Source organism: Penicillium hordei (genome assembly GCF_028827395.1).
Source record: "Penicillium hordei strain IBT 12815 chromosome Unknown utg000001l_segment0_segment0, whole genome shotgun sequence".
NCBI lineage: Eukaryota > Fungi > Ascomycota > Eurotiomycetes > Eurotiales > Aspergillaceae > Penicillium > Penicillium hordei.
The window spans coordinates 8,294,879-8,312,657 of record NW_026623142.1 but is presented as its reverse complement, the minus strand read 5'-3'; the positions used below and the strand labels follow the sequence as shown (position 1 = coordinate 8,312,657).

Below are 17,779 nucleotides of genomic sequence, written 5' to 3'. Positions count from 1 at the left end.
GCCTAAGTATTGCAACCTAACTACATGTGTATATATACACCGGAATTTCAGGCCGGGATGGCTTCCCTTTCCGTTTTAGTGCTCACCCCTTGCCGCTGTTTCAGTAAAACCGAGCATGCTCCTGACTTGTATCCTAACAGAATTTGATCATGACTTTCGTCTCCAGGTGGTCAGAGAATCGTTGGTATGCCTTCGGTGCCTCTTCGATATCGATGGTGCTAGAGAAGACGAAGCCCGGATTAGCCACGCCATTTTTCACAAGTTCCAGCAGTGGCTCAACAAATAATTTGCTGTCCACCACACCACCACGAATGGTCAAGTTCTTTTCCCAGAAGAGAGTAATAGGAAACATCATATACGGTGAGATGGTATCTCCCCGTTGAACTCCCTCGGAATTCGGTGCAGCAAAGTGTACCCCAATAACCCCTAACCCACCATTCACGCTAGTGCACTTCGCCGCCTGTGTGATAACGAAGGACTGATCGGGCTTCAATTCTTCGTTGACGCATTCCTCCCCAACACAATCTACAGTGCGTCGAACGCCACCTGGTTCCCGGGCCAGAATCTGCGCCGACGGTTCGCCCTTTGTGAAGTTGATCGGGATGGCTCCAATGGAAGCAGCGAGTTCGAGTCGGTCTTCGACACAGTCAATGGAATACACGCGAGAGGCACCACGGATAATTGCCGAATACGCAGCAAGAAGTCCCACTGGACCTGCGCCAAAAATCGCGACCTTATCTCCGGCCTCGAAGCCAGACCAACTGACCCCCGTCCAGGCAGTAGGGAAGATATCAGAAAGAACAACTAGATCCTCATCCTTGATCTCATCGAATTCCTTATCGAGGATGATCAAGGATTTATCCGCAAGTGGAACGCGGACAAATTCGGCTGTTGAGAAATGGCGCGGGCCAGTTAGACACAGGTCCTCTTCCCTTGCAATGCAATAAATAAAAGGGGGTTCTGCGGGGCTCAGCCGTACCTTGACAGCCTCCCAAATTGCCAAATTCGGATCCTTCTCCGTACAATGGAACTATAGGGGTAATTGTTGGTTCTAGATCCAGCCCCACGCCATTAGGAATGTCAGGGATAATGACCCGATCCCCAACCTTCACGGAATCAACATCTGCTCCGATTTCCTCGACGATACCCATGGCCTCATGTCCCATAGGATAAGGGACCTTGGTGCTGCCAAAGACGCCGTGATAGTTATGCAGGTCGGAGCCGCAGATAGCTGCTGTAGTGACCCGAACCACCGCATCCGTTCGCTTGACGACTTCTGCTTTGGGGATATCGCGGACGTGAATCTTGAACGGATGGCCATCGAAAATGACGGACCGCATAGTTCCGCTATTGCTATGCATCTCTGCCATTATGCAGAAAAATATATAATGGTATTGGAGCGTTGGAAATGGGATTATTCCTTGAGTGATTCTTGTAAAACACGGAGAATTTTGTGTGGTTGACTTGGCTAGGAGTCATACCTCAGAAGTCACTGGTCCTTATATAGCAATTTAGTATAAACCCGTTTATGGGTATTCCATGTATACATAGGACCTGACGTCACATTTCAAGTATTCGACACCTCATAACACGTCAGGTTCAACATATACACTACAAAGGTCTCATTTTCAGTTGGCCTAGGCTAAGTCTGACGTAAGAAAAGAAAGCCCAAGTTGGATCCTACGGGATACCACATTGGGAATCATGATTCTTGCCTGTTGCAGGGCAGGAACCGTAGCTGGGAATCGATAGGAAGTCATTGCGATGTGAAAGGTCAGTTCCGTTATATATGTAATTTATATTCGCGAATCAAGACATCTACACATGTTGCCCCAGTCATATAAGTAGTGGCCTACATATGATTGTTAATCAGAACTGGCACCACACATGTCAACCACACGTGGGGTTTCGCCCTAAAGACACGGAAGTGAATATCGATATCGGCATCACTGACACTCTGCCCGTCTTCACGGTTCCTATTATATGCTAGCTAGATGGAATGTTGTTTTTCTTGGGCTGAAGAATGTCGCTATCGGACTGGGATGCCAGTGCCATAATTGTGGAGACCTTATCCTTAGCGGAAGAAGAGTGCTTGGTTTGGTCTTGTAAATGACGGTAGATCTTAATATATTTTGGGCGGTCAAATAGACACTCTAGAAATTTAAGATTAAACGAACGTGATTCATCTATGTCGGACGACTACAATCGCACCTAATTGGCAGCCATAGCGTGCCCATAGACCGTCTATTTCCCATTGATTCATTGCGGCCTCTATGACTGGCCATTAGTTTTAGGTTTGCGCTTCACCTCAAGTGGGAATAACTATGCCCGAATGCATGGTAAGTAATCTGTGTAAAATCCCGACCACCGTGAGCGCCCTCATAAAGCACCCGAGAATATATCGTAAGTATCTGGTATATACACACATACCATGTATGTATGTAGACCTTGTAGGGGTTGAAAGTTGGAAAGTACCCGCCTCATGCAGCTATCCCTGTCTCGTGTGATTGGCCAGGGTCTGAATCACATGGAGCCGATCAGCAACTGAACCGTAGGTGATAGGGAAATTAGGGTAAGATCACCACCTCTATCAGTCATATCAGTCATATCAGACATTATTATACTTATATCTTATGCCATTTTGATTTCTATAATTTCTACATATATTTAATAAACTTGATGTAGATGAATCAAGAACTATTGTGTCAGGTTAGAGACACTGAATGCATACAATTGTAGCTGCAGGTGATCCATTTCTGGAAGTGGAGACGGGAGAGTGGACTAATCAGCAGTCAATGAGATCACCTCGGATTATTTGGTATTCCGTCAGATTTGGCCCCAAATGGGCCCAAACGCCCTATCCACTCTTGATTTTTGCTTTTTTCTCTTTTTTCTCTTTTTCTTTTTTTTTTTTTTTTTTTTTTTCGATTCTGCAGAGTGTGACGGTGGATATATATACCTCGTAGGTTTACAATATAGTCCTTATAATATACTTAAATATCTTGATAGTAATATTATAACTATCTTTACGTTAGTATATATCACTACAACTATAGATATGTCCGGGGTAAAACTAAACAAAATACCAGAGCTTCCTATGTTATCTAGACTGCATAGCCACCCCAGCACTACCCAGGTGTATTGTGTTACAGAATCTGCGCTTACTAACCCGCTAACCTTCTAGAAAGAAAAAAAAAGAGAGAGAGAGGCGTCATTGGGTCCACTGGTTACGATCGGAGGCTCTGCCGGAGAAGAGATACCATAGAGAAATATAAAGAGAGATAGTATATAGATGATGATTTACCTATATAATCTTGTAATAGCATAGATAGACGAAGACCAAGTAGGAAATACCCTGTTAACCAAAAAGCAATACCTTACTAGTAACTTGTAACTGTGACTGTAACTAAGATTACCTGAGGATCATCCCGTCCCGCCCCAAGGCCTTCTGGAAGGAGGAAAGAAGCCCCTTCCCCGTGTTCGCCCCTCCACTGTCCTCAGCTTTGGGCTGTTTTTGCTCTTTTCCAACTTCTTGATTTCCCTTTTTCTCTTCCTCTTTACTTCCTCTTTTCTTTGTTGATTTCTCACCGCTTACACGCTACACGCTACACACACACAATGTCGAACTGACGTCCTTTCCCGCTCCCTTTCTCTTCTTTCATCTCCAATTGAACCCCCTTCGTCCTCGACAACTCACGTGTCGCTTTCATCCCATCACTCTTCCGATCCCGGGGTGGAAAAAGTGGGTTGCGCGCTCGATCTGTCTAGTGCGACAAGTTTAGAAGTCTAGGCTCTGGGGGGTTGTCTCGGAACCTCCAGTCCACAACGCGACTCGGACTGCCTCGCTGCAGGAAACAACTGCATTGTTCGATTCGGTGAACTGAGAGATTGCTTCCCGACTGCCATTCCTTCTCCCGACTTTCTTTGTGCCGATTTACTCGGACCTCCTCCGATCTTCCATTTCACCCTCAACCTCGCCGCTCGTTTTTTTCCCTTCTCACCTTCCCAAAAACCGCCCTCGTCACTCGTACCTTCCATCACACCCCCAGCCGAACGCCTCGGTCTTCGTCATCTGAGCCATATGCGAATCAGGACCGCTCCGACCAACCCATTCCCTTTTCTTCACTCCGATTGAGTTCTTGTCGGTCTTGTGATTCCAGCGACACAGCCTAATCGGCAGTCGTTCTATACCTTCTAACATCATGTTTGACCGCGTGGATTGCGCGGGTCTCTACATTGATGACCGAGTGCGGTCGGAAAGATGGGTGCGCAAAAATTCCATCGATGCTTCAACGATATCGTCCACAGGTTCCTTTGCAACCTCTGAAGAACCAGAGGCCCTGCAGGCGGATGTGGAGCAGTTGCTGTTAGTGTGCAAACAAGGTAGGTTCTGCAGACTGCGTTGTGTTTGATGATTTACTAATTACCCCCGTTCTTGCAGTCTATCTCTGCCACAACGGTTCCTCCTTTGCCACCAAGCTGGCCGAGCTCAGCGACCGGTCGGGCAGCGAGTGTAACCCGATTTTCGCATTCTTCGAGGTGGATTTTAGCGGCGAAGAGTCAAATTTGGCTCGTCGAAAAGCCAGTCGCGCCTCGTGGGCAGACAACGCTCCCCCGTCACCGGGCTCCATCCACCGTACTTTCACATTTTCAACGCAGTCTGACGAAGCACGGGGCCTGTCCCTTCTATCAGGTGTTTCGAACGATATCCAAGCCCAAGAGGGGCCAAATCTGGTCATTCCCATTGCGATTTTGCGTCTTCCTCCCGATGCGCCCAGCGACAATGCGGCTACCGGCCCTACCAGTCAACCAGTTTCTCAAGGACCTATCACGGCGGAGCACAAGCAGATTGCCCGCTGTCTTGATGCCGGTGCTATGGATGTCTTGACCACTCCGCTAGATCGGTCGCGGATTCAAGGGCTCGTGGTTCATGCCTACCGCACCCGTAAAGCGGCCCAAAGAGAGATGTCCCGATTTCTTGCACGGAGAAAGCAACGAAAGCTTTCTTGGGTTGGTGTGCATGATGAACAACCATATTCTTATTTGAGAGAAGCCATGGTCTCAAAGTTGATGAAAGGAATTTGCAACCCAGAAGAAGTCATACATGATGAATTCCAGGAACAGGATCTCAACATTGATCCCGCACGTATCCCTTTTATCAAAGAGCAGGTAGGCAGTTGGAGGTTCTGCGCTCATGAGTTTACCGAGGACGAACTGGTATTTGGTGCTTGTGAGATGATACAGCATGCTTTCACCATGCCGGGACTGGACAATTTACGGTTGACCCCCGATGAATTGCAAACTTTCCTCCTCGCCTGCCGTGCCGCCTATAACTCCTTCGTGCTCTATCACAACTTCCGCCATGCGATTGATGTGCTGCAATCGGTCTTTTGCTTCCTGCTAAACATTGGGGCTTTGCCTCCATATGAATCAGTTGGGGACTCTCCCGTCCCCGACACTCCCATCACCTCCCTTCTCACGCCATTCGATGCCCTTACTCTCCTTATCTCAGCCATTGGTCATGACGTTGGTCACCCGGGTGTCAATAATTTTTTCCTCGTCAAATTGAACGCACCTCTGGCTCAACTCTACAATGACAATTCCGTCTTGGAGGCGTTCCACTGCGCCGCCTTTTCCCAAATTCTGCGTCGGCACTGGCCTGCCGCATTCAAGGACAATCAGCTGCGAAAGCTCCTTATCAGCTCTATCCTGGCCACAGATATGGGCGTACACCAGAAGTTCATGCAGCGTATGGGCTCATTCCAAGAAAAATTCTATGAAAACAACAGATCTGTTGATGGCTGGAAGCCGCAAGATGTCGACATGTACAAGACTCTCGTTTGTGGATTATTGATCAAATGTGCCGACATCAGTAATGTGGCTCGACCGTGGAAAGTTGCCAAGAAGTGGACGCAAATTCTGCAAGAGGAGTTCGCCAACCAGGGCGAGATGGAAAGGGAGGTCGGAATGGAAACTGCACTGTTTGGCGGGCCACCCGAATTAGGGAATATCTACAAATTGGCTACTGGTCAAATTGGATTCATGTCAATATTCGCCCTGCCGCTCTTCGAAGGCATTTCCGACCTTCTGCCGCAGTTGCAGTTCACTACCGACCATATCCTTCGCAATCAGGCACAGTGGCAAGAACTTTCTAATGAGGAGCTGAAGAAGCAAGGTCTTCCGATTGAGAAAAGGGCCGAGATTACTGTTTCGCCTCGCTCCCATAGCCCTGAATTTCCTGACAAGCTGCACGTTGATTCAGGAGATGGCGCAGCGGACGAAGTCGGATCTCCCACGAGTTCAAGCTCTGGTGGATACAACGAAAACAACATTGAACCGGTTGTGTCGCCTGATACCACAGGTCCCCAGATTGAGATCACGGGAAGTCCCCTGGTGCCGACGACTGCATCTCGGAAGTCTTCTAGTGCCATGCCGGGCCTTTCTGGTTTCTCCATCCCAGGAGCTCCGGAGTCTGCCCGCGGGTCTATTTCGACACAGCTACACAGCCCTGCCACGCAAACAAGTCCTGTTACCGATGATCCGGCTGTTCTAGCTGCCGTCTTGTATGCCAACTCGGCCTTCGGTGGCGGTACTTCATCAGGACCAGTGGGGCGTGACCATGGGTCTGGGTCTACCGAGAGACCAAGCAGCTCCCGCCAAGGTCTTCCACATGGTTCTCAACGCGGCTCCCAACGTCACCATGCACACAACAGCTCGTCTGCTCGCACGGGCTCAAATCGCAATAGTTGCACACGGACACAAAGCACCTACAGCAACACCATGACACCAATCTCTCCCGCAACTAATGCCTCAAGCTTTTTGGCTGTGGATAGCGGCGACGAAAAGCGTGTCTCCGGGGAAAGTGTCACGCAAAGTGACCTTGGAGGACCTGACGATAACAGCACACGTCCCAGCACAGCGGACGCGTATCCTTCAAATGTATCAGAGCCCGCAGGCGGTTACAGCCCCGGTCGTAATTCTAACATCGCTCGTGGCCAAACTCGGTCCGAAGACGGTGCCAGCAAAGACTTTTCCAGATTGGGAGCTCACGGAACCCGCAGCACGACCCAGTCGACGACTACTGGCGAGAGCACCAAAAATGAGACCCCGCAAGTGGATGACTCTAATGGTACCCGTAGACTTCCTAAACGGAGGAGTCGGCTTCGACTTGCGTTTTGGAAGCGCCGCAACCATTCGCACGAGGTCCGCGGTGAGACCTGATTGTTTCCATCCTGGTTGATGCTTTTGCGTTTTTGAAGCATCTCCAGCTGTGTATAATGCTGCCATGGTCTTACGAACATTTCATTTTGCAATGAGGCTTGAGACCACACTGGTGTTCGATGAATTCACGACTCGACCAGTCGAAGAACCCTGACTCTGGACTTTCTTTTCCCCACCGCATTGGCTCTCCTGGTCACGACTCTACGAAGTCGATAACGATACCTTCTTACCTTCTGCTGAAATGTCTGAGTTTGTCTCGGGCACGAAAGCAAATGCAAAGCTTGTCTGAGCATTTATATTGTCAAGACAAGATGAGTTGCATGTTTTACTCTATCCTCTCTCCTTTTGAGATTGAGAGTCCCGCTTTATCATGTATTCCTCTCAATGGATACTGGCATCGGTGTTCCCGCTACATCTGTCATCTGATTATTTGCACCGGGCTCGCCCACCTACTTCTGTGTGATGACCACGAATATTTGTCTTCTTTTATCCTTACCCCACGCCTTCCTTCATCTCCTTTTTTTCGTCTTTCTGCTCCGCCCTTGTCACATGTTTTTGGGGCGGGTGTCCTCTTGCCCTAGAGTTCGGTAATAGGCCGGCGTTCTATCTCTTACAGGAGTGGGCTTTTCCCCTTTCTCCCCTGTACCTGATCCTCTTGTGTCTTGTGTCTAGTTCTCTCTCTCTCTCTCTTTTTTACATGGACTCTTGTTAGACTCTTCCGCTCTGCGCGATAATGAATGTGATGTGTACAGTGAGACTTTCGATTCTTGTTCTCAGGTTTGTAATTGTAACAGGTGTGTATTCAAGGATGTCTCTAGTGGTATGTAATCCCAGCATTTACCAGCACGACCTAAAAATTGGATTTTATACATAAAGCAACTGAAGGTAGATGTAGATACTAAGTAGGAAGATGACCCAATACATCCTCCTACTGACAATCCTCACAGGCCGCCTTATCCTTACTCTCCTCCTTCTCCTCTTTCTTTACCTCCTTCTGCTCACCGTGTTCCTTCTTCAACGCCCGATCCGTATGTCCTAGATCCCTATTAGGAGCAATAACATTCCGCACGAGAGACTTGAGCGCCTTGACTTCTGAATGGAGAAAGAAATGGTTAGACCAAGCATCGAGTGGCATAACTAGACAAGTCTCCATGCAGTATATATTGAATGCATAGAAACCCAACCCCAATAAATAAACCAGAAAATCAAAACAAAGGAAAGGAAACATGAAAACGTACCAGGGAATCCCCCATCTCTCTTCCGATCCCAGAGAATACTCTCCTGCGTCGTGATCACCCCATCAATCATCGTACCATGCCATATTGTCACCCTGAAGACTCCGCCGGTTTTCGGGACGAGGGCTACTTCACCAAGGTCTGTGCCAAATGTTGAGAGGAGTTCCTGGGCAAACTGTTGTTTTTGTTAGCATTTGCATTCAAATGTTATATCGGTGAGATCTGTATATTATGTTCATTCATGATCATGTTGACAGTGACAATATATGAAGTATCAAGAAAACCAATATAAAACAACCCCGCTTAGAAAGGATTCAACCAAAAAAACTTTGAACATGATAGGTCAGAAAAGACAGAAGAATAACCACGTACGTATGCGGCGCGTAGCATCCACCGACACTGTGTGCAGAACTGGATTGAGATGCGGGGGAGATGGACGTTTACTGGTGCGATTTTGTCGCCATTATCGTTGTTTGAGTCTAATGGTTTCGATGTCGATGTAGATTCAGCCATGATGGATGGTGGTTTGATGCCGATGCGACTGCAATGAGGGAGTTGTGTGTAGTGGGTGGAGTGTTTCGGATGAGGGGGGTGTAGTATGCAGGCGGATGGATTGGGGGGGCCGTCTTTCTGGTTAGATAGGAGGTACGTTGTAAGTTGTATGTTCAGATGTCCAGAGCTTAGTGGGATCCATCGATGGGAATTTGGATGATGTCAGCGGGGATGGACTGTATATCAAGGACTTTCTTCACAATTTTTATATTACAGATTGGAATAAGAAATCTGCTATATTTATTCATATGCAAAAGTCTACTTCAGCAAGATCTACCCAATTGCCAATTTAGGCCATGCGAGCCGAAACAACGGCTGAACCGGACTCTCGGGTCATCCCAAGCAAATCGCAAGACGTGTCGGGATTTGGGGCCGAATTACAAAATGCGCTTTGCGTAAATTCGATTAGATCGGTATGGTATTGGTCATGCGAATCTATGATACATGAATGGCAACTCTCACGCCCTGACTGACATAAGAGGCTTTTTGAAGATTTGAGAACCCGTAAAGAAAAGGATACATAAGAGAAAGAGAAAAAAAGAAAAAAAAAAAGAAAAGAAAAGGCCGATTCCAAGCAAACAGAGCGATAAGGGGGAATGGTGCAATTCAGTGAAGAAGAAGTAAAGCGCAACAGGTGCATCGTCAAGTGCACTGTCTGCAGAGTCCGAGGACGAAGGGAGACCGGGGTAGCGGAAAGGGCGACAAAACACAACGGGAGTCATATAATCCCCGGAGGCGTGGAAGGTTTCGTGCAAGACCAGCAGACGATTCTTTCAGGCCGACATCTTTGTCCGCGCGAGCAATCGCAGTGCTTTGTTCGGGTCCAAGGGGGTGGTCGTGAATGGGTCCGGAATTAAGTAGAAGAGAAAAAGAAAGGAGAGTGAAATGTCATGACGAAAAATCCCCGTCGTGAGTGCATTACATGACGGTGCAGCAACCTCCCTGTTGCTGGGGTGCATAAGGATCCTCGCGCTTGTCGACCTAAGAAAATGGGAGTTAGTTTTGGATATGGGCGCACGCGATGAGACGATAGAAAACAAGGCCGGTCGCATACCTGTCCCCATACGGATGGAACCATAAAATCGCGAGTGTTGTTACAGTAACTGATGAGACTGTTGAAGGCGTTAGTTTGTTGTTTTTTTCAACAAAGAAAAGGGTTGGAAACGGACGAGAGAGCTGCCTCGGAGACCTTGACCCGTGGACGGTCCAGATCCTCCTTTAGACGACCATTGAGCTCAGTCAACCGACGATATTTCAAGTCGGCGACACTCTGCTTCTTATTCTTGACATCACCCCCGGATCGAAGTTCGTAGGGAGCCATCGTGACGGGTTGAGCTGTGAAAGAAGCGCGAAATGGAGAAAGGGGGAAGAGGGGGTTTGGATCGGCAGGTGTCTCAAGGGCGTAAGAATTAGGTTAAGGGGGGGCCGGGTAATCAGGGGCCAAGACGCCGGACAAAGAAGAAAAGGAAAAAAAAGAAGGTGAAGGATTCGGATGTCGAGTGTTATAAGAGAGAGAATGGACAAATGAATCTGGTTTAGAGGGGATTTGAGAAGATCCCCGGGGGCAGGTCCGTGGGTTTTCCCTTTTTTTTCCTTACACGTTACGTTGGTACATGTTATACTGGGGAGGGAATTTCTTCGGGGGGGAAGTACCCGGTACCTATTGTTTTATAGGGTGGGGACAATACACAACATGTACCCAGTACTTCCTATTTGAATTTTGGATTTATAACTATTATAAAGTAGCTAACTAGTTAAATTATTTCTATTATCGGAGTCGGAATGAGGTAGTTCGAATTACAATATTAGAAGATGACTCGAGATATTTCAGTCAGCCAATAATACATCATAATCACAATGTATAGTCATCAAATATGACACATCCTCATCGACACCTATAACTAGGTGTCAATGTACTTTTGAATTCATGCCTCAGGCCACAACACGTGATCGCCATCGCTTAACGCGAAGTGGGAACCATTGGCGGGATCCAATTTTTGCTCTGGCCTCAACACGCACATTGTGAATCTTCCCCTCGTTATCGGGTATTCGCGTGGCAGGCTAATCGCATTCTTCCCAGCTGCCCGTGTGTGTCGCTGGCTTCACCTAGACCTTTTTTTTTTCCAATTTTTAATTTCTTATCAGTTACCTTTGATCCTTTCCCAAGGGGCATCCACCCATCATGCCGCCCCCTCCGCATATTAAGCCTGAGAATGTCCTCAAGGTAAGCGTCGCCGTCGCTGTCGTCGCGAAAAAATAAGATAGATCGGCTACTAATGACCCTATCTATCACAGAGGGCACAGGAACTCATCGCCGTCGGTCAGGCTCCCGCCGCCTTGACTGTCCTCCACGAACATGTCACCTCCAAGCGCACCCGTAGCAGCCCCATCGCCTCCCTCGAGCCGGTGATGCTCCTGTTCGTTGAGCTGTCCGTCGACCTTCGCAAGGGCAAGGCCGCCAAGGATGGTCTTTACCAGTACAAGAACATCGCTCAGAACACCAATGTCGGCACTATCGAGGTTTGTTGATGATCGCCCCCAAAAAAAAATTTAAATTTTATATGACTTGTCACTAATCTAGGATTTATCTCATCTCTGCAGATTGTTCTCAAGAAGTTCATCGAGCTCGCCGAACAGAAGGTCACCGAGGCTCAGGCCAAGGCCGATGAGATCCAGTCGACCCTTGAGTCCGCCGCTCCTTCCTCCAACGTTGAGGATTTGGAGGCCATCGAGACCCCCGAGACCATCCTCCTTGCTACTGTCTCCGGTGAGCAGTCTCGCGATCGTACCGACCGCGCCGTTGTCACCCCTTGGCTCAAGTTCCTGTGGGAGACCTACCGCACCGTCCTCGAGATTCTGAAGAACAATGCCCGTCTCGAGATCATGTACCAGTCGACTGCCCTCCAGGCCTTCAAGTTCTGCCAGAAGTACGCCCGCAAGACTGAGTTCCGTCGCCTCTGCGAGCTTCTGCGCAACCACGTCCAGAATGCCGCCAAGTACTCTTCCCAGATGCACGCTATCAACCTGAGCGACGCCGACACCCTGCAGCGCCACCTCGACACTCGCTTCCAGCAGTTGAACGTTGCCGTTGAGTTGGAGCTGTGGCAGGAGGCTTTCCGCAGCATTGAGGATATCCACACCCTGTTGAACCTCAGCAAGCGCCCCGCCAAGAACATTATGATGGCCAACTACTACGAGAAGCTCGCCCGCATTTTCCTTGTTAGCGAGAACTACCTCTTCCACGCCGCCGCTTACAACCGCTACTACAACCTTCTCCGACTTTCTTCCGTGGCCCTGGCCAGCGGCCAGAGCTCCAAGAAGGAGAACCCGTCCGTCACCGAGGCCGAGATGACCAAGGCCGCCTCCTTCGTTCTTCTCTCCGCTCTGTCCATCCCCGTTATCAGCACTTCCCGTTCCCGCGGCGCTCTGGTCGATGTGGACGAGGCTCGCAAGAACAAGAACACCCGTCTCACTAACCTCCTCGGTATGGCTACCTCGCCTACCCGTGATGTGCTCTTCCGCGATGCGCTGAACAAGGGTCTGCTGCGCCGTGTGCGCCCCGAGATCCGCGAGCTGTACAACATCCTCGAGGTTGACTTCCACCCTCTGTCTATCTGCAAGAAGATTACCCCCATCCTGAAGCAGATTGGCGACGATCCCGAGATGGAGAAGTACGTTGTGCCTTTGCAGCAGGTCATTCTCACCCGTCTCTTCCAGCAGCTGTCCCAGGTTTATGAGTCCGTTGAGCTCAAGTTTGTCTACGAGCTTGCCCAGTTCCCCGCTCCTTTCCAGATCACCCCCGCCATGATCGAGAAGTTCATCATGAACGGTTGCAAGAAGGGTGACCTTGCTATTCGCGTTGATCACATCTCTGGCGTCCTAACTTTCGACTCCGATGTCTTCTCTTCCTCCAAGGCTACCCACGCCGGCAGCGGCGCTGGCTCCGCCGAGAGTGAGGTTGGCTCCATTCAGCGTCTGCAGCACACCCCCGCCGAAATCGCCCGTTTCCAGGTCGCCCGTCTCGCCAAGACTCTCCACGTCACCTGCATGTACGTCGATCCCTCCTACAGCCAAGCTCGTCTTCAGGCCAAGCAGACTGCCCAGGCCCGCGCCATTGCTGGTGTCACCCAGGAGCACGAGGAGACCCTCGCCCGTCGCGTTCTTATCGACAAGAAGAAGGAAGCCGCTACCGATGCTTTGCAGCGCAAGCAGCGCGAGGAGGAGACCCGCAAGCGTGTCCGTGCCCAGCAACTCCAGGATGCCGAGAAGCAGCGTCTGGCCGATGAACAGCGTGACCGTGAGCTCAAGCGCATCAAGGATGAGCAGGACCGCATCCGCCAGGAGGAGCTCAAGAAGCAGCTCGAGGAGCTCAAGACTGGTGTTAAGGGTATTGACGTCAGCGAGATCGACCTGGAGGATCTTGATGCCAACCGCCTGCGCGCCATGAAGCTGGCTCAGCTTGAGAAGGAGAAGAACGAGCTGAACGACCGTATCCGCACCACCGCTAAGCGTATCGACCACTTGGAGCGTGCCTTCCGCCGCGAGGAGCTGAAGCACATTGCCGCCGATTACGACGCCCAGAAGAAGCTCGACACTGAGCTTTACGAGAAGCACGTGGCCGAGGAACTGCGCGAGTCCAAGGAGAAGCACGCCGAGGCCGTTGCCCTCAAGCACCGTCTGGGCCGTCTCGTTCCCCAGTTCAGCAACTTCCGCAGAGAGGTTTCCGAGAAGCGCCACGAGGAGTTCGAGAAGCGTCGCAAGGCCGCCGAGCGCGAATTCGAGGCTAAGAAGAAGCAGCGTGTCAAGGAGGTCCAGGAGCGCCGCCGCCGCGAGAAGCAGGAGCGCGAGGAAGAGGAGGCTCGTCGCCAAGAGGAGCAGGAGCGTGCCGAGCGCGAGGAGCAGGAACGCACCGCTCGCGAGGAGGAGCGCCGTCGTGTTATGGCCGAGGAGAAGGCCAAGCGCGATGAAGAGCGATCGTTAGTATTCCCTAATTTTAGTTCCACTTCAAATCTTGATACTAACTTGGCACACAGCAAAATGGACGAGATCGCTATCAAGCAGCAACAAAGAGAGGCCGAAGCCGAAGCCCGCCGCGCAGCTCGCAAGAGTGGATTCGAAGAGCCAGTCGCACGAACCGCGCCCCGTCTCAATGTCGCCCCACGTACCGGAGGAGCTTCCCTCACCTGGAGAGAACGTGAAGCCCTCAAGGAAGCCGGTGGTGCCCCCGCCGAGTCCACTCGTGAGCCCGTCCGCGCCCCCGTCCGCGAAGAGCCCGCCCCTCTCCGCAAGGGTGGATACATTCCTCCTCACCTGCGCACTGGTGCCCCCGCCAGCGCTGGATCCGCCCCCCCTCCCCCTGCTCCCCGCGAACCCCGCGAGGCTCTGCCCCGTGATGCTCCCACCGAGCGCTGGGCGCCCCGTCAACCTCGCGAATCTTCCTCTCAGTCTCCTGCTCCCGCTTCGGAATCCAAGCCCGCCGGTGGCAAGTGGGTCCCTAAGTGGAAGCAGCAGCAGTAAACGACCGAGCTACGACTTTCCAGTTAAAAAGTGTATCCAAGCTCTTTTCTTTTTGGCGCTATTCTCATGACCCTTCTGCATATTTCGTGTATCATTCACCCATGTTCACCCCGTAACTTGTTAATGGGGGCCCCCAGTTCTGCCTTTCAGCTCGCTTGGAATATGATATAATCTTTTCCTAGTTTTATTTTTTTAAATTTTGGTACAATTTGGTGGTGTAGATGTTTTAAGTCTTTTTTATTCCTATCTATTGACAGCGGAGGAGTTCAGCTGATCCCAACCTTCGACAGCACCGGCTCCACACAGGTACAGGTTGCATACAAGCATGCATGTCGAACGCAGGTACCTTTTTAATGAATTTAAGCTTGAGAATAGAAGAGAAAGAATGAACCTACTAATCGAATTGAACTGAATGGTATCACAATTTCAAGCTTCTTAAGTATGTAACCTAGGAAGCTTTCTATGAACAGATAGGACGAAAACATAATGAAAGATGGCCCAGTAAACATCAATATGGATATCCGACAAAAGAATATAAAATAAAAGACAGCAGTCTATGTCCTGACCTGAGGAAACAGAAACAGAATCGCAAAAATGATCAAGTCATGAACATCAATACCAAACTTATGCAGCAGCCACTTCGGCATTAGTCCCAAACAGCTTCTCCCTCCATTCTCCACACACAGCTTCAAAGCCACTGACTACATCGCCGCAGACCTTGCCTGCCTCTCGATCTTTGATCCGACGATCCCACTCACCGCGCTCGATCCACCGGGATCCCTCTTCGCGACTTTCTTCTTCCCGTCGGATATCAGCGACGAGTTCGCGCGCAGAGCGTAACCGACGGGAAGCGGTTGAAGTTAACTGTCTCGATTCGTAGAGGGTATCGCTTAAGCCACGAAGGGTATGTGTGATATCTGCTGTTTGCGAGATGAGGGCTTGGAGAGAGGCCAGGGGGTTTTGCGCGGAGGACTGAGCGGTGGTTGATTGGGAGTCTTGGTGTTCTGGGAAGGGGTATGGGAGATTTGGCAATAAGCCTTCGTCGATAAAGGGCATAAGCGAGTCGATTGCGTCTTCGGAGAGGAGAGGGAATGGAGAGAAAAGGAGTGGGTGGACGAGGGATTGGAGGGCGCGTGTTTGGTGGGTGAGATGTGATGTGATTGAGGAATGAGCGGTGATAAGTCTGCGATTAGCGATTAGCTATCGCGATTGGTGGGATTGTGATATACTTTCAAGATGGTGAACATGAACTTACCTCATGGCGCTGTTTTCAATTCCACTCTGTCCACCAAGATCTTTCAAAGATTCAACCGTCCGCTGAATGACACGGTCATTTTCACTTCCGTTATTCTCTATACCCCGCCGAACGAGACTCTCAATCTCAGCCATTTGGCTCTCCAAGGCGGGGGAGATATCCGCCTCCTCTAAGTCGGAGTCGGGGCCATAGTCCGAGCCATCATATTGCGACTCCTGCCGGCGGTGCTGCCGCAAATGATTTGCACGGTTTTTGTTCCTTGGGGGGTGGAGCGAATCTCTTTCTGATGAGATGGAAGGTGACCGGGAGCGCACGCTGTGCGCTGATTGCATATACATGTCTTCCCCATCACTGTGACCCATCTGCTGTGACCCCGCACGACTGGCTTCCTGGCCTGACGCATATCCATATCCATCTTCCTCTTCTCCCCAAGCATCAGCTAGCTCATCAGCTAGGTTTCCAAGTCCTCCGCCGCCTGCATCAGCGGCTCCAGAGAAATCTCCGGATTCTCGGTGGGATCCACTCATGGCGTTTGAGTTATGACGCGACGCGATGGGAGACGGTGGTGCAGATAATCGGGGTGTCCGCGGTGATCGGGGGCTTGCAAGTGCAAAAGTATCCCCAGTTGTGCCGGGAGAGATGGGTGAGTCGTCTGTGGCCGATGGATAGCGGTGTGAGAGTTTCAGGGGAGATGGAGGGAGGGGCATTGGGTCGTTTGGAGGTATCACACGGGACCTCCTGGATTGGTGGAAGCTTTATTTGGGAGCTGAAAGGGCTAAATTAGGGCAATATAGCCAGAGAAAAGGAACAAGCGATTGTAGTCCAGCTGCAGAGGAATAGTTTTTGGTTATGATGCCCAATTGAATGTTCCGATAGCTCCGGATCGGAGTCAATGTCGTAGTATAGCGCGGTAGCAATGGAACAAAGACCAAGCCAAGGTCAATTGATATAAAGCAAACGTGAAAAGGACCGACTTCTCAACAAAAGAGTGAATGCATCACCAGGATACAGGAGGGGTACAACATACCAACAACTCAACTTCAACCCTCACCGCCGACTTCTACTTGTTACCGCCCGGCAAAAAAAGAACAAGAGAGCATCAAACCCCACATTATGATTCTCACGTTGACGATATCAAGATGAGTTCGATTGAGCGCATGTCCCCATTGGACTTGCTAGACCTTAATCTCACAAACCTCGACCCCCTCACTGAGAATTATGATCTCGGCTTCTACTTGAACTACCTGAACAAATGGCCCTCATTGTTCAGCACCGTCAAGGACCATGATGCCGGCATCGTAGGTTATAGTATGTTCAATTCAAGCTCTAACTCGGGCAAGTTCTTCTCAAATCTTATGCAATATGCCTGACATTTTCATATAGTTATGGGCAAGCTTGAAGAGCAACACCCTGCAATGCGCCACTCCGAGCACTACACACCATGGCACGGACACATCACAGTCTTGACCGTCGCCCCAGCCTGGCGCCGTCTCGGATTCGCCCGCAGATTGACCGAGCAGCTCGAGCGAGGATCTGACAGTAACGACGCCTGGTTTGTGGATCTCTACGTCCGCGCCGGAAATAAAGTTGCATATGACATGTACAAAGGAATGGGGTAAGTGAAGCGATATAGATACGTGAATGCTAAATTGAGTGCTGACATACGTATTTACAGATACTCCGTCTTCCGGCGGGTGGTTAATTATTATAGCGATGATCCATCGGGGATGTCGGAGACTGGGGAAGATGCGTTTGATATGCGCAAGCCATGCAGTCGAGATAAAAAGCTCGAGCATGTACGAGAAAATGGTGAGAATTTCCCGGTTGGGCCGGAGGATGTGATGTAAACCATTCTTCGTTTGGTATTTATTGCAGCAGCCATGGACGGCATTCTTTTCTATCTCTCTTGCCTTTTTCTTCAAGGGCTTCTCATGGCATGGAGGGCTTATGCAGGGCTGGGTGTTTTATTATATTTCCTCATATAGAATCAGACATATGA

General features: G+C 50.1%; 7 protein-coding genes across 7 annotated transcripts; 3 read left to right on the top strand and 4 right to left on the bottom strand.

Annotated features, from left to right (window-relative positions):
* Nucleotides 1–133: 133 nt before the first annotated feature.
* N7537_003163 (glutathione-independent formaldehyde dehydrogenase) lies at nucleotides 134–1,370 on the bottom strand (the record flags this gene model as incomplete). The annotated part of the gene is made up of 2 exons (XM_056894221.1): nucleotides 134–888; nucleotides 980–1,370. 2 exons carry the CDS (start codon nucleotides 1,368–1,370, stop codon nucleotides 134–136), a joined length of 1,146 nt encoding a protein of 381 aa, XP_056759216.1.
* A 2,832-nt stretch (nucleotides 1,371–4,202) lies between these two features.
* On the top strand, nucleotides 4,203–7,221 carry pdeB (3',5'-cyclic-nucleotide phosphodiesterase PDE2; the record flags this gene model as incomplete). The annotated part of the gene is made up of 2 exons (XM_056894220.1): nucleotides 4,203–4,383; nucleotides 4,442–7,221. The coding sequence occupies 2 exons, from the start codon at nucleotides 4,203–4,205 to the stop codon at nucleotides 7,219–7,221; spliced, it is 2,961 nt and encodes a 986-aa protein (XP_056759215.1).
* Nucleotides 7,222–8,149: 928 nt separating this feature from the next.
* Nucleotides 8,150–8,969, bottom strand: N7537_003161 (Rdx family protein; the record flags this gene model as incomplete). Its single annotated transcript, XM_056894219.1, has 3 exons — nucleotides 8,150–8,313; nucleotides 8,460–8,631; nucleotides 8,829–8,969. 3 exons carry the CDS (start codon nucleotides 8,967–8,969, stop codon nucleotides 8,150–8,152), a joined length of 477 nt encoding a protein of 158 aa, XP_056759214.1.
* Nucleotides 8,970–9,926: 957 nt separating this feature from the next.
* On the bottom strand, nucleotides 9,927–10,329 carry N7537_003160 (guanine nucleotide-binding protein subunit gamma; the record flags this gene model as incomplete). Its single annotated transcript, XM_056894218.1, has 3 exons — nucleotides 9,927–9,989; nucleotides 10,063–10,120; nucleotides 10,178–10,329. 3 exons carry the CDS (start codon nucleotides 10,327–10,329, stop codon nucleotides 9,927–9,929), a joined length of 273 nt encoding a protein of 90 aa, XP_056759213.1.
* An 861-nt stretch (nucleotides 10,330–11,190) lies between these two features.
* tif32 (putative eukaryotic translation initiation factor 3 subunit EifCa) lies at nucleotides 11,191–14,525 on the top strand (the record flags this gene model as incomplete). Its single annotated transcript, XM_056894217.1, has 4 exons — nucleotides 11,191–11,232; nucleotides 11,304–11,528; nucleotides 11,610–13,984; nucleotides 14,042–14,525. The coding sequence occupies 4 exons, from the start codon at nucleotides 11,191–11,193 to the stop codon at nucleotides 14,523–14,525; spliced, it is 3,126 nt and encodes a 1,041-aa protein (XP_056759212.1).
* A 624-nt stretch (nucleotides 14,526–15,149) lies between these two features.
* On the bottom strand, nucleotides 15,150–16,487 carry N7537_003158 (uncharacterized protein; the record flags this gene model as incomplete). Its single annotated transcript, XM_056894216.1, has 2 exons — nucleotides 15,150–15,708; nucleotides 15,781–16,487. 2 exons carry the CDS (start codon nucleotides 16,485–16,487, stop codon nucleotides 15,150–15,152), a joined length of 1,266 nt encoding a protein of 421 aa, XP_056759211.1.
* Nucleotides 16,488–16,919: 432 nt separating this feature from the next.
* On the top strand, nucleotides 16,920–17,627 carry N7537_003157 (peptide alpha-N-acetyltransferase complex B subunit NAT3; the record flags this gene model as incomplete). Its single annotated transcript, XM_056894215.1, has 3 exons — nucleotides 16,920–17,088; nucleotides 17,164–17,395; nucleotides 17,456–17,627. The coding sequence occupies 3 exons, from the start codon at nucleotides 16,920–16,922 to the stop codon at nucleotides 17,625–17,627; spliced, it is 573 nt and encodes a 190-aa protein (XP_056759210.1).
* Nucleotides 17,628–17,779: the final 152 nt, after the last annotated feature.